This window comes from Aythya ferina, assembly GCF_964211825.1.
Source record: "Aythya ferina genome assembly, chromosome: 15".
Taxonomy (NCBI): Eukaryota; Metazoa; Chordata; class Aves; order Anseriformes; family Anatidae; genus Aythya; species Aythya ferina.
In genome coordinates, this window is record NC_140314.1 from 2,891,713 (window position 1) to 2,907,297 (window position 15,585).

General features: G+C 55.1%; 1 protein-coding gene across 1 annotated transcript; it reads right to left on the bottom strand.

Annotated features, from left to right (window-relative positions):
* Positions 1 to 4,464: 4,464 nt before the first annotated feature.
* DRG2 (developmentally regulated GTP binding protein 2) lies at positions 4,465 to 13,152 on the bottom strand. The gene is made up of 13 exons (XM_084537419.1): positions 13,063 to 13,152; positions 12,156 to 12,316; positions 11,699 to 11,788; positions 10,512 to 10,572; positions 9,538 to 9,628; positions 9,034 to 9,106; positions 8,833 to 8,923; positions 8,520 to 8,617; positions 7,942 to 8,018; positions 7,417 to 7,505; positions 6,438 to 6,496; positions 5,951 to 6,004; positions 4,465 to 5,864 (listed from the first exon to the last, which is right to left on the bottom strand). The coding sequence occupies exons 1-13, from the start codon at positions 13,124 to 13,126 to the stop codon at positions 5,778 to 5,780; spliced, it is 1,095 nt and encodes a 364-aa protein (XP_084393545.1). The 5' UTR covers positions 13,127 to 13,152; the 3' UTR covers positions 4,465 to 5,777.
* Between the last annotated feature and the right edge of the window lie 2,433 nt (positions 13,153 to 15,585).

Consider the following 15,585-nt stretch of genomic DNA (forward strand, 5'->3'; position numbering starts at 1 on the left):
GAGGTTGGAGGTGGACTTGAGCACGGCCTTGTTCTTCTTCTTCTTCTTCCTCTTGGTGCTGTGCTTCTGCAGCCCCCAGAAGAAGCGGGAGGTGTTCTTGAACTGCCCCTTCTTGGGACGACGCAGCCCCAGCTTCTTGAAGCCCAGGAAGAGCTTGGAGGTGCTGCGGAGGCTCCGCTTCGCCCGGGCCTTGGGTGCCGCCACCGCCACCTCCTCCTCCTCCTCTCCTGGGCCAGACGCTGTGGTGGAGGCTTTCGTCTGGCCCTTGGCCTCCGCGCCCTTGGCCCCTTTCTTCTTCTTGGCGTTGTCAGCTGCAAGACCCAGCGCCAGCTTGGAGGCGCCCTTGACGTTCTTGGCCGGCGCGGCATCGCTCTCGCCTTCCTCCTCCTCCGCCTCCAGCTGCACCTTCTTCCCCCGGCCCGGCTTCTTGGCCACCACCGCCTTGAGCACCCCCTTCTTCTCCTTCCCTTTCGCCTTCTTGGGCTCCTCCGCAGCGGCCTCCTCCTCTTCCTTCTCCTTCTCCTCCTCCTCCACCGCCACCACCTCGGGCTCCTCGCTCTCCTCCGCCTTCAGCAGCTCCGCGTCCGACGCCTCCTCCGCCTCCTCCAGCGCCTCCTTCTTGCCCTTCTTGCCATCCTTCCCTTTCCCTTTGCCCCCCTTGCCCTTGCCATCCGCCTCCTTTTTGGGCTCCCCCTTCTTGCCGACCATCCCGGCGGTGGCGCCCGCTCATGCTCCGGCTCTCGCGCCCGCACCGGCCCCGGCGATGCCCCACGCCGCCGGCACGAGGCGGCCCCCGGCCCGGGGAGGGGAATTTACCTGCGCCCGGTCTCGGCAGGGCACGTGCCCCTGCGTGGCTCCCGTGGCCGCCCGGGGGGGCTCCCGGCTGGGCATGGCGTGGGGACGGAGGGGCGCGGGGACGGCGGGAGCTGCCGCCTGCCTCCCTCTCGGCACCCCGCGAGTCCGGCCGCGAGGTGCTCGCCGCGGGGCCGCCGGCTGTAACCCAAGCTCCGGGGCTCGTGGCGCCATGAATAATGCAAGGGACGCGCCGCTCCTGCCCCGAGACTTTTCCGAAGAAGACAGAGGGAAGGTGAGAAACGCCGCCGCGGGGAGAGCTGGGTCCCACGTGAGGAGCATCCCCCCGGGACCCCCCGGACCATCCCCGCAGCTCACAGTGGGGTGCTGCGGGGTCTGAGCTCCCAGCACGGCCAGCTCCGTGCCCTGGGAAGGATGCCCTAAAAGATCCCGCTGCTGACCCCAGCCCAGAGCCCCTCACCCTTCCCTGAGCACCTGGGGCAGCACAAACACCCCCATCCGTATCCCCATATCCGCATCAGCACAAAGCAGCGCCGCCACCCCAAAACCAGCCCCTGCCACCTCCCCGTGGGCCAACGGGGGGACACAGAGCAGGACCCCAGCCCCAAAATGAGCCCTGGGAAGCAGGGGGGTGGAAGGAGCCCACAGGGGCACCCCACACACATGTGCCCCGCAGCGCACCCGCACGTGCCCGGCCGCGGGGTGCCCGCATCAAATGTTAATGCCAGCCCTGGATTCCTGTGGATTCATCAAAATTTAAGCAGCAGCGGTGTGAATTTGATGGCTGGCGCTGTGCAGGAAGGGGTGGCACCGCTCCAGCCCCTCGCACGGGACGTTTGGGGACACTCAGGGGACGAGCACGGCACCCTCTGGTTTCGCCCTGCCACGTTGCTCCTCCTGGCACAGAACAAAGCCTGGGGGGGGGGGCACAGCTGATGCCACCCCCCCGTGCCACCACCACAGCCCTCGCCCCATCCCTCTGAGCTCCTGGATTCACCCAGGGAGCTGCAAGCAAAGGGCACCGGGGCTGCAGGGGGGTGGCTGGAGGAGCCGCAGCCAACATCACAGCACCAACATCCCTTCCCCAGCGCCTCGGCCAAGCCACGGCAACCTCTGGGGCACCCGTGGCCACTCACCTGGCTAGCCTAGCTGGCCCGCATGCTGCCAAGGCCGGCTGGGTGCTGCCGGCGTCACGCTCTTGGCCTCTCTCTCTCCTCCGGGGGACCGTCACCCCGCCGGCACCCGCAGGACCATATTTGCTGCACGGCAGCTGCGGCTGCTGCCACCCCATGCATATTTGATGAGCGCTATTATTCTCCTCTCCGCTCACAGAGGGGAGCTGACCTTCCTCGTGCGGGGCTGGGGAGGAGCGGGGATGAGGGGGGCAGCTGGCTGCGGTCCCTGTCCCTGCGCCCGGTGGCTTGGGGCACCTGTGCGAGGAGCCTGAGCTCAGCAGGCCAAAAAAAAAACACTCAGGAAAGCTTCATTTTCCCCCTCCAGCACTGGATTCCTGCACCAGATAAAATCGGGGACCACTTTGAGCACTGCTGCAGTCGAGCCCGAGGTTCTTCCAAACCCTGGGGCACCCTCCAATCCCTTCTCCTCCAGCTCCCAGGTCTCCTCCCCGCCCTAATGCGGTGGGCATTTATTATGCCGACTCCTCAGCGAGCCAGGGCTTAACTGCAAATTACAATCAATAGCCCCAATCCCCGCGGGGCGGGTTCATCATTTAGCAGGCGCAAGCGGAGGAATTCCAAACTCTCTGCCGGCCGTAAATCCTCCTCTCCCTCCTCTCCGCAGCCTCCCAAGCCGGCCCTGCACAATGCGCCGTGCCTGGCTGGGGGTGACCCCTGTCAGCGTGAGGAACAATTAAGCTGTCACCGCAGGATCGTGGCTCGTACAGAGGGTCCCCGAGCAGCACCGCGAGGTGTCGGCGTGACGGGGGGCGAGGGGAGGTTGGCGGAGGCAGGCCCGCCGCAGTAAGTGTCCCTCGTTGAATTAAATGAATGGATTTGGAGCCAGTCTCTTTTTATTACCTCGCAAACGATTCCTGACTAAATTAAATTATCAGAGGAGCGTTGAGCCAATCAAACCTGCTTGATTGCCTGGAACAGGCAGCTTGAACGGAGCACGCCTCGGGCCCTCGTCGCTTCCACGAGTAGGTAGAGGGCAGCTGAGGGGCTGGGGCAGAGCTGGGGGGCTTTTGGCAGCCCCCCAGGGATGGGGCAGCCCCCTGGGAGCAGGGCACGGTGCTGATGGCAGCAGGGCTGGCTGAAAGGGCAGAGAAAGGGCAGGGGCTGCAGTGCAGAAGGGCAGAACACCCTCCAGCCAGGTTCTGCTTCTTGCTGCCATCCAGCCGATGCTCTCGTGCTGCTCTTTCGGGCACTGCTGGACAGAAAAACAGAAAAAAGCACCTGCCTTTCTCCAAAAACCCTCAGCCAGGAGGCCCTGAGCTGCATTTCCCTTTGCTAGCTCTCTCGCTGAGCTACGGAGAGGTCTGAGCAATCCCCTAAGCCTCAGGAGGCTCGGGCACAACAGGAATGCTGCAGTAATTTCCCACCTGCCCCCAGTACCTTTGGTTTCTCAGGATTCAGAGGGATCTCCAAGCAAAACCTGCCGCCGCCCCGAACTGCAGTGCTTGCAGCTTTTAACGTTAGTGCAGAACAATTAGGGAAGCTGTCTGGAAGAATGAACGCTGCAATTAACCGCCTGTATTCTCAAATACAGCTATAAACCCGCCTGCAGAAAAGCTACCCTTACTTAAAAAAAAAAAAAAGAAGTTCGCTTCTTCTGACTTAACTATTTTTACTGCATCCGCATTCCAAATTCAGTCACCCGTCGGTTCATTTTGAGCAGGATAAAATGCCCAATTTCCTAAATTGGCATTTTAGCCTGGTAAGGCTAATTAGAGAGGTTTTAACGATGGCATGCTGGACTAGTCAATTTGAAACCTGAACACACCGAGAGGCAGGCACCGGCTAACCAAGGACGTGCTTTTGAGGATAACAGCGTGCATTTCGGATGGACAGGAGCATCAGCCATCTCCCCTTTCCACAGGCTACCTGGCCTCGGGACGAGGCACAGCCAGCAATTTCGGCCACCCACTCGTGTGCTGGGGCTCGGCAGGATCCCCGGTTTGGAGTTACAAAGTCAGAAACTCGGGGACAAAATGAAACCAAAAGAACCGTGTGCGGGAACGGCTCTGCCTGTGCAACCTTCACAGGAAATGTAAAGGGCGAGTTAATGTGCTGGAACGGCATCCCACCCAACTCACACCGAGCAGTGCCTGCTTTCTGCAGCCAGCCCAGGCATAATGCGGCTAATTTGGAGCTCATTCTCCGCTAGCTGCCACCGCGGTCGGGATTTGCTCTGCACTCCAGCTGTGAACAAAGCCAGAAACAGGGAAGGGAACTTACGGAGTTCAAAGTCACCTTCTTAGCTTGGGTATTGTGAATAATATCCTGTTCAGTTCCCATGGCACCTCACAGAGGTCCTCCCCAACCTCAGAGCCCTCTCGCAGCTGCCTCGCAGTCTATTCCACCTCACCACCTCCTGCAACGGCATCCGCGATTCTTCAGGTGGCCAAAGACAGAAAAAAGAGAATTAGAAAACACACCGAGCTGCCTAAACACTGCAGGCAGACACCTAGGGTTCACATGAAATAGCAATTTTTATTTTCTCAAATAAAATATTCCTTCCATTTCTGCTCGATCAGTTTGTGAGGGGTGGGGAGGAGCACAGAAGGGAGGGAAGGAGCCCTGCTCAGACAAGTTTTCTGTCAGACCTGTCCTCACAGTTCACAATCCACATCAGACCGAACCCTTTTTTCCAGGAAAGAAAGTAAAAGCTATCGGCAACTCTTCATCCCAGAAGGGAAGAGCTGTTCTCTGTCAGGCACTCTGAATTATTCAGCATCAATATTTAATGGAAAAGCATGATTAGAAAAATCCCAGGTTTCTGATGAAAAATATCCAAAGAAGCAATGCTGTTTCACAGGGCTGGGCTAAAACCCACGGCAGGGGATGGTACTGAGCTCAGCGAGCCGTTACTGGAATTTAGGGGCACCAACAAGAAGCAGACCCCCAGCGACACTCAGGGACTGATGGGCAGGATGAGAGAGAAGGAGGGAACTCCCGAGACAACTCCTTGCACCAGCGCTACGCCAGAAGTGAACCCTCACTGCAGCCGATGGCTCTTTGATCGTACCCTGCTGCAGCTCGGCTCACCTTTCATTAACAAGGTTTCGTTTTTTCCTCATCTCAGTACCAGCTGGACCAGGGCGTCCTACAAACCCCACCGCAGGGCTAACGGGAGGCACGGAGTGCCACGTCTTAATGTGACTGAGGAGGGACCATCGTAAATTCACCAGGGCTTGTCTCAGACACAGAGACTGAAGTCTCCGACCGTGAAAGCTGTAGAGACGTGTCCGGTGAGCAGGAGAGGCAGAACTCCATTTTCTGTTTGAAATCAATGCTTAAATTAAGTGAACGGGTAAGCAGCAAAGCATCAGCGATGTCCTCCCAGCTCTGGCTTCCTTGTCCCAAAGCACAGGGCCAGACTTGGGCACACAAATCCAGAAGCTCCCCACTGGTGGAGCGAGCCACTGGTAGGTTGACAGAGACTTGTGCAAACCCGACTAGGGGCAGGACACTGCCAGCTCCAGGAACTGCGTCCTAGAAGACTTGGATCCTTTTGTTATTATTTTTAAGAAAATTTACTTCGCCTGAAACTCTGCAAGATGGAAACCCATCTTCCCCATCCCCACCTGCAAGTAGTAGCCTCATTTTATGCCTTTCTCCAAGGGCAGGAGCTTCACGGAAGCTTTCTTGCTTTCTCAGTTGTGGAACGCGTCTCCCTTTCTCTTTTTTTTTTTTTTCTTTTTATGTTTTGTTTTGCTTTGCTTTTATGTGGTCAGTTCCAATTCTAGTGATTAAAGACAAGGCCAGGCACCAGTCAAAAGAGAGCTACTTCTTTACGATCTGAATGACATCTTCGTGTTCCATCATATGGGTTAAGCCCACTCTTTGAGGGCTGTATTTTGTGCTCGTCCCCTTTAAAGAAAAAGGTTAGGAAGAAGGGTTAGGAGAAGACCAGAGACACATGAGGACAAGGATTTCGTCTGCTGTTAAACACTTACCCACACCAAGGCGTATTTGAACTGGCTGGCTAATGATCTGTGAATTCGATGGCACTGCAAGACAGACAGACAGACAGACAGACAGCACGTGAGGCAGTTCAGTGACACTCCTTGGAAAACAACTTGCTCAATATCCAGGAATCAAAAACAACCCGGGTCTATGTCAGAAATTGTAACGGGGGCTTTAGAAGCCAGTTAAGGGCACTTGAAAGAATACAGAACAAACACACAGGAATCAGCAGTCCACATAATGCCCCATTTCACTGCTCCCATGTGCTTTTCACCACCCTTCAGTGTCTTTTTCAACCTTTTATAGCATCGAGGAAAGCAACCCGAGGCAGATGGAATCCATGAAGGTAACAAAAGGAGAAGCCCAAGTAAACATTGACAAATTCCAAGCCTTACAAAGCACAAGTAAATCACGGCAGGTTCTGAGATGAACCTGCCTTCTACAGACAAGCAACTGTAAAAGATGCAGAGTAATTACCACGTGCTCCACAGAAGCCCCTTTCCGTAGAATAATGGCATCTGTAAAGTCTGGTCTCTCTGTGGAAAAACAGAAGAAAGGGGGGAAAATAATTAGTTTTCTGTCAAATGTGTTCTGACACGCTGATGCCATCTCACATGGCTTTGTGCTCTCTACTCTCAAATTCCTTGCCTCGTTCCACCTGGCAGCAGCCTCCCAAACAGGTATTTAGGCAGCTGGAAGCATTGAATCGCTTCTGCAGATACTCCAGCACCCAGATGTGTGGGTACCCACGTCACAGAGTCAGCCACTTCCTCACAGTTCACCTACTCCAACCCCATTCCAAACATTTGGTTTTCAGCAAATAAAAGTTTCCCAAGTCAAAAAAAAAACTGCCTAAGAAAAGCTGAACCACTCTGCAGTTTTCTGTGAAATCCCCCAGGTTTCACAGCTCAACAAATTCTCAAAAAAAATCCTTAATCCCCTCACATCCACCCAGTTCAGAGCTGTTCTCAGCTGAAGATAAAGGTCTTGGAAAAGGAACAAGTTACAGACATGCCTTCACTGCTGGGAAAAACTGAAAATGAGCTGTAAAGCAAAAGGAGGATCAAAGGCACACCTGAGCTTCAGGAGCCCGGTGTGGGAATCACCAAGCCCCTCGCAGCAGGTACAGGAGACCTCTTTGGGGCAGTAATTGGGTCAGCGGTTCATCACAGAGCACAGGCAGTAACTTTCAAAGGAAGGAAGCAATGAATTTCAAACTTTATCTCCTTATGACATCACCACGCAAAGCCTTATGAAAATTCAGCTCTTCTAGTGCAGAAAGAACAGGAGGGATGCACGCGAGGAAGGAATAGAAAACATTTCCCAAGGCCTGATGCTGAAAACTGGTTAGGGAAGGTGTAAGCGTGGCATTTCCAGGGCAGGAGATTGCTCAGAGCCCTGCTGGCAGCCTGTGTTTGTGCCTTTCCCACCTTCAGCTCAGCTAAGGGTCACTTACGTCCTCGTTTCTTGGTGTAGATGCAGGTAAGTGCCAGGTATTCCCAGAGCTTCTCCAGCAAGTAGTCCAGGTTCAATTTCATGCCGCAGCTGCAACACAGCACAAAAGGTCTCAGTGATTACTGCTGTTGTGATTTAGGGATCCAGAAGAGCGAGGTGAAACATCCTATTAAAGCGTTAGGAAACGAGGGAAAAAGTCCATAATGAGGTCAGCGAAAGAGAAACAGGAGATTAAACAAACAGGGCTTTCAGAAAGGAAAGGAGCTTTGAAGCAGCAAAGCCCCAGCTGGATATATCAGCACTTCCGAGGGAATGAGCTCGAGTGACTTATTCTGCCCTGCAGGTCGTGTGGAGAAAGCAAGCAGCCTGCCTCTCCAGGGGATGGAAGCCTGCAAAAAGCCACGTGGCGGCTCTCCACTTCTCCCCCCAGCAGCTGCAGGCAGCCCTGGGAGAAGCTGGAGGAGGAGGTATGAAGTGAACGACCAACCCCTTCGGGCAGGGCATCAAGCAGCGTGCGGGCTCCTACCTGATTACGACGCTGTGGGGTCTCCGAGCAAGACGATCCACTTCCTCCATGGATATCTGGTCAATCTTGTTATAAACCTAAGTCAAAGGAAAAACAAGATGTTCTTCAGTAAGGCAATTCAGCAACACTGCAGACTTTTAATAAAATGAACTGCTGAAATTCAGGGGCCTAGATGTAAGTTTGGACCTTCTACAGCTCTCCATTTGGGATGACTTGCAACTAGCAGTGAATTTCACAGCCCCAGTCACTATCAGAGCTGTTAAGTGACCTCTGGCATTAGTGAAAACTCAAACGCAGAGCAGCAGAGGAGCAGAAGTCTCCTCATCCTGCAGCCTCGGTGCTCCCAGGCCGCGCAGCTCGTGCTGCTCCACGGCAGGCAGCCACCAGAGGGCACAGGGAGCGAGCACACAGGACGGTCACACACGTACAGCCAGGAAAAAGCTCTCTGCTGGGCTCTGCTCCCACCTCTTCCATTTACACCGTCACTGCTTCAGGCACCGTGAGGGCCCAGGGTTTCTTTCAGCAGAGAAGGGAGATGCTCAGTGCTGCAGGAGGCGGGCTGTGTCTGAGATACTCACGTAGAGGCACGGCATGTAGACCCTGTTGCCTACAATCACGTCGATGAACTCATCAGGGGAACAATCCTCTCTGAAAAGGACCTCAGCGTTGAAGATTTCTGAGGTGAACATTGTCAAGGCCCAAATCTTAACACGCCCAAAGACAGCTGTGAGCCAACGGGCTGAGCTTGCTCGGTGCAGCTTGGAGAAATGGAACTGAGATGGAAAAAATCAACCCAGGCCCGTCCTTAACCCAGAGAGCACCGAGGAGACAGCCTTGATTCATAGGCTGCTGACTCGAGGCTCAAGGGTCTCTGTTTTAGGAAAAGGATACTGTATTCGTGGAGGATGAGCTGCACCAGCTTCTCGGAGCACTGAGTTAACGTGACAGTGGAGTTGAAGGAGATGCCTCCACCCTTCTTCGGCTGCAAGGAGGCAACAAAACAACTTAAGAACAGTGCAAAATCCCCTCCGTCTGTCCGACACGAGGGGCAGCACGCAGCGACCTTGATTGTGGCAGCCCACCAGGCCTCACCTTGAAGTAGATATTTGGTTTGCTTTTGTTCAGCCGGATTCCGACAGATTCCAGTTCTTTCTCCAGCAGGGCCCTGCGGGGACAAGGCACGTTAGGACCTGTGAGAGTGAGCCCGGTCAGGTGGCAGCCGCCCCTTTCCTTTCTGTCACGCTGACACAGCCTTGTCACAAGCTTTCACTGCAACCCAACACCCACAGCCAATGCAGGACAGAGTCGGGGGTGGAAATCCAGCTCAACGTCCCCATCTGATCAGGCACCATGAAGGAAGAATCCTTCAGATGAGAAGCCCAAGCTGCAAAGTTCTGTAGATGCTGCTCCCAGTCGGCCAGCACACTTCTAGCAGAGCAGAACCTCCACCTTGCACTCAAGATCTTAAATACTGGTTCCCCAACACACGCAGGATGCAGCATTTCAGGGAGCTGGCACGTTTTCTGGGCATGGATGGTGGAACCACAGAAGCTGGCTGATCATCCCAGTCCCACGTGCCCAGAAGCACGCACTCACCGCTGTACTTCACCCTTCGTGGCATCCAGCATCATAATAACCACGTCTGCTGTCCGGGCCACAGCTATCACCTGCCGGCCTCTGCCCTTCCCTGAGAAGAGAGGAGATTGCTGCATATCAGGGAGAAAAAACAGCTGAGTTTTGTGACAGGTGGGGACTGATACTTGAAAGCAAGAAAAAAAGATCCTACAACCCTGCGGGGGCTGCAGTCAGCTGTGGGGGGTTCCTGAGAGAGCCTGAAGCTCCCTCATGCCCAGCACAAGCCAGAAAAAATACTCTGTGCTGCTTCCCATCATGGGTTACACAGCTAGAAGATGTAAAGCTGTCTGCACGCAGCTGCAGGGGGTGAAACGACACTGCTGCCCACAGGACAGCCCCAGCCTCGTGCCACGGTAGCAGCGGTGAGGGCAGAGGGGTTACACACACCTTCAGGTCAGGAGGGACCTCATTAACCAGGCCACGCTCCTCCAAGGGACCACCAGGAGGTTTTTCCTAAGTTTCACAGGGCTTCTGCTGGCACGAGCAACCAGTAAGGAGGAGGATGAAGCAAGGGAGAAAGACAACGCCTCTCCCCAGCATCAGGAGTCCTGGGAGGACTCGCAGGCATGCAGGCAATCAGCCCAAACAAGGCCCTGCTCAGCTGTAACCTCCCCCTCCGCCTCTCTAAAGTCTTTCTTTAGATCTCCCCTGAACCAGAAGGCAGCTGAGCAAGACACCGCTCACGCAGGAAGGTGAGAAGTGACTGACTTGCTCTGGCTCCCACCTCCAGAAAAGCATCTCCCTGCTACATATAGAGCCTTCCGTGGGCCCGGGGATAGGAATCGTGCCTCACATAAGATCCAGAATGTTTGTTTGGAAAGCCAGTGCAGGAACTACCGGCCCAGGAACCCCGCTAACGTTTGAGCTGCCCGGGGATGATGCTGAGGGTGTTGAGGGCAGATCCCTACAGTGCACGAACGCAGAGATCAGCCAACCTTGTGCTGCTCCCTCGATGATCCCAGGCAGGTCCAACAGCTGGATGTTGGCTCCTTTGTACTGAAAAGGAAACAGAGAGGGGAAGTTGAGCCTTGTGCAGGGCACCTGAGCTGTCTTCAAAGCCTGCAAACAGCAGAGCTGAAGGAACCCAGCAGTGGGACAACCCTGCACAAAGCTGAGGGCTCTGCTGAGGCCACCCCGGAGTGTTTCCTACTGAGCTGCCTTCAGCAAACGCTGTACTTTGTGTCCTGGCCTCCTGAAGGGTCACAGGATTAAAGTTTGACAAAGCACCAAAAAACAGCACAGCATGACAGCAATGTCATCCCGTGTCAGTGAAATGGAAAAGAAAGGAAAAAAATATGCTTTTTTTGGTCTAATAAGTGAAGCACTGCAAGAAGCAAATCCACCACCTCTTCCTGGAATGGATCAGAGGTATTGAGATGCACTGCAGGTCCTAGAATACGAGGAAAAAACGGGAGCGTTTGGTTCCCTGGGGCTGCAGGGCCGTTGGCTTTCAGGCTGTTGCTGCAGTGAAGTCCCCAGGAATGGTTTCAGCTATGGCAGGAGCTGCAGGCTGCGCTTGGATGCGTTACAAGATTTGTGCTCATTTTAAATAATGAAAGCAAACATATCAGAGTTAGCTCTGCTTCCCATTTGACCCACATTCCCTCCCTACTCTTGGACACTTTTCAGTTTGATGCCCTTTATCGTTTACTTTCCTGACGGCTGCTTAGACCACCACTAGCAGAACTCCTCCCGAGGACAGGAGTAGCTGGATTTTCCCTCCAAACTGATCGCAGTACAGATTGCCTCTTTTAAAGCTTCATTAAAAACAAATCTGTCAAGGTTTCCAGCCATCTGGTCAATGGCGCCGACAGCAGTTATAAAAAATTCAGCTGAGAACTCTCACGTTGCTCTGGCCAGCCCAATCATGGCATGTGAAACCCCCTCAGGCAGCCTGAGGAGTCACGTAGCCCGGGGAAGTGCTCTATCAGCACTGCAGGGTGCAGAAAACCTAGAAAACCCGGCAGCACGAGCACTCGAGGCCTCCTAAAGCTTAAAGCAGAGGCCAGCAGAGAGCTTTGGATGCTGCTGCTGCTCAGAGGTAGCACAAGTACAAACAGACACGGCCACACGAGCGGGTTTCTTACCGCCAGCTTCTGTCAGGGAGGAGAGCCACACTTACTTCTATGACTCCCGGGATGCAGGTCAGGGTTGTGAACTCGTAGGACGCAGCTTCGCTGGCGGTTGAGGTCATTAAGCTCAGGAAGGTGGACTGAAACACAAGGGGTCACCATCACAAAAGGTATTCTAATGAAAGCGCTGGCAGATGTTCAGCAAAACGCCCAACCCCGAAGCATTTAAGAGCTTTTCAAAGCTGTGCTGTGGCTCTCCAGGGACTGAGGCAGCAGGGGACAGCTGGCACTTCTCCTGAGTGAAGGCAAACCCTCCTTCTCCCCTATTTTCTCAGCACCCCAGCTTTTGGGCACGCCACACGAGGTGAAGGAGCAATTCCCCAGCTCTAACTCCCAGCTCCCAGCCTACAGCAACCTCCTGCCAACTGATGGCAAAAGGTGAGACACAAAGGGACGGCGCTGAGCCCCCCCCCAGCACACACAGAGTTACCTCGGGTACTCACTGACCTTACCCACGGAAGGAAACCCGATCAGCGCCACGCGGGCATCTCCAGATTTCATCACATCGAAGCCTTCTCCTTTAGCAGCAGAGGATTTGGAAGGTTCCAGTAACTGGGCTCTGTACTTCGCGAGCTTTGCCTTCAGGAGGCCCAGGTGGTACTCGGTAGCTGCGTGACAGGGACACAACGAGGGGTTAACAGGCAGCAGGCGGTGATTTGCTTCTGTAAGTGAGAACCTTCCCAAAAAAGAAACGCTCAGATCTCAGTCAGGGGCCTGAAGAAGCGCTGCCACGTGTGCTGGCTGCTCTACACACATCCTGCAAGGGGAACATCAGCTACTGGATGCAAACCTTTGAGGCACATCAAGTCAGGCGGGAGGGGAAGAAGCGAGAAGAATTGCTGGGTAAAAACAGCAACCCAGGGGGAGAGCAGGCGGAGGATAAATGGCACGAAGGGAGCCCAGGGGAGCCGCCATCCCTGGAGCCCCACCAGCCCTGGTGCCAGCAGCTCACCCCTGCAGCACACCGTGCCACTGGGCTGGGGTGAATCTTCCCCAGCTCTCACCAATTTCTAAAAACACACTTAACTTAGCGCTCACATAGGAACGAGCTCGACTCATCCCTACCAAGACACTTAAATTTACACCTGACAGAGCGAAAAAAAACACCCCGAGAGGCAATCCCCGCAGCAGGAACTCGCTTCACACCACGGGGAGGGCACAAAAAAGGAAGAAACAACGCAGGGAGAACCCCAGCAGCTCGGATATCTCGGATATTCGCTGCTCCCCCCCCCTCCCGGGCCTCCCCTCACCAAGGCGCCGCCAGGCCCGGGCTCCCCCCCCACAGCTCCCCCTACCCCGGGGCCGCCCCTCACGCCCCAGACCCTCACCCCCCGTGTCCCCCCCGGCCCCCCACCCTTGTTTTTCTGGGTGCGGGCGATCTCCTTCTCGATCTCCGAGATCTTCTCCAGGATCCCCATGGTGCCGCCCTCCCTCCCGCCCGCCGCCGCCGCCGCCGCCGCCTCCCCCCTCACGCCGCCCGCCGGAAGTGCCGCGGGCCCGGCCGTCCGCCCCCCTCAGCCGTCCGGGCTGAGCCGCGGTGCAGCCGCCGCAAAGGTTCCGGCCGCGCCCCCCGCCCCCGCGCTTTGCGTTCCGCTCGCCTCATGAAAATCCAATAATTTTTCTAATAATTTTTAAGGAAAACAGCTTCGGGGTCAGCTGGTCCCACCAATGTCACCCACCAAACCATGTCCCTAAGCACGACGTCCAACCGTTCCTTGAACACCCCCAGGGATGGTGACCCCACCACCTCCCTGGGCAACCCGTCCCACCGCCTGGCTGCTCTTTCTGAGGATAAATTTCTCTAATTTCCAACCCAAACCTCCCCCGGTGCGACTTGAGACCATTCCCTCTGGTCCTGCCACTAGTTACAGTGAGAAGAGGTTCCCTCAGCCGTTCCTCACAGGACTTGTGTCCCAGACCCTTCACCAGCTTTGTCGCCCTTCTCTGGGCTCGCTCCCGCTCCAGGGCCTCGATGTCCTTTTTGTAGCGAGGGTCCCAAAAATGAACAGTGCTCGAGGTGCAGCCTCACCAGAGCACAGTACAGGGCTCCCCTGCCCCTCTCCTCACACCCCCCGGTCAGCACTGAGCCCCCTTATCCCTCCCCTAAAAGAGGTGCATGGGGACGCAGCCCTCCGGCCTCCCTGGGGACAGGCACCCGGGTGTCCCCCAGCATCGCTGTGAGCCCCCTGCTCACCCCCAATTAATCCCAAATCACCCACTTAAGGCAATCAGTAGGTTTTTGAATTCTTGGACATGTCATTAAGCAATTTGACAAAGCACCCTTGTCCCCGTTACCCAAGAATTGACAAACACACACAGACACAGGCCCCTTAAATACATTTCATTTTTAATTTGGACGTTGATAGCTCTGCAAAATACTTCTTCCAGTCCCTTTTCCATATTCCATCCATAAATATACTAATTCTTCAGCCAACATAGTTAAAAAGAAGAAATCGCAACCTTTTCAGAAGACTCAAATACCCCATTTCTTACTTCCTCTCCCAGAACCTCACCTGGTTAGTTGTCTTTCACCACAACGTGACATACTTAACACCTTTTTAGCTTATCAAACGATTCAAAGAAAAAAGAAAATCAAAATCAAGGCTTTAGAGAAGTTCTGAACGCAGGCTGCCCCTTCAAACCTCCCCGCTGCCACCACCGGTAGCTTGGCTTCACAACCTGCTCCAAATCCACGACACGTCCTACAGAGGCATCGATCTGGCAATTTTGGATTTCAGCTGAAACGTGCTTTGAGACGGCTGGAATGAGACAGGCAGAGGGATGGAGAACGGACGCTCCTCCCTCCTCACCCTTCTTTCCGCATACCAAGTCTCAGCGGCTCAGAGGAAAACTTCAGGGGAAATTCTGGGGTGGTTACACGCTCAACAACCCCAGGACCCTTCCTAACCCAGCTTCTGGAACAGCCACAGAATCATTTCAATTAAACAGCGTTAGAAACCCGAGTGTAACACTGGCACGGACAGCACAGGGCAGCTGGCATCACCCTCGACACCACATGCAGCTCCGGAGACCCGTGAACAACCCGTGGGGAAGGGTCTCTGCACCCATGCAGCCACGTTCCCAAAGGCTCTCCCTTCCACTTCTCTACAACCAAGCAGCACCATTGGTTTTCGTCTCCAAAACCAGGACATCTCCCAGTCCCACGCTTTAAACACCTCCCCTCACCTCCGCAGGGGAGGAGTTTCTCCCAGAGGAGCACAATAAATTGGGAATTATTTCTAAGCTGCACTACTCGCATCAGCTCAGGTTTCCCCTTTACTCCAGCTCCTCCACAGCCACCCTGCTCGTGCCACCCTACAAATCTACCCGCAGTGACCGAGACAACGCCACACGCTTCCCTCATCACCAGCACGGCGGGACAGCTCTCCTGCCTCCAGCTGCAAGCAGGGCAGCTTGCTCTGGGGGCAAGGATTCATCCGCAGCCAGCAGCCCGCAGAAGGGCGCCTCTGGGGCTGCGTCATCCCCCGAGACCAGCCCCGCCACCTCTCCAACGCACGCAGTCCCAGCTTGGCGCACACCAAACGGGCTCGCTGAGTCCCCAACGCGGCCCTGTTAAGGCTTAGGCCAGCAACTCGGCTGCTGTCAAACACCAGACGTGCTGCCAAAAGGAAGGAAGCTTAAAAAAAATAATAATAATAATAAGGAAAAGTGAACGAGCAGCACTAGGTGTGCAGGGGGGTTTTGCTTTCCTCTCCCAGGCAGCAAACCCGCTCTCAACGCCCGCCCCGGTCAGCGCATGACACAAACCTGCTGCGGGGGGGGTGGGTTTGAAACAGCCAGAAAAACGCAACCTAAATTCGCACAAAAGCCCTGCAGGTGTGACCGTCACATTAAATACACCACTGAGGCCAACTTT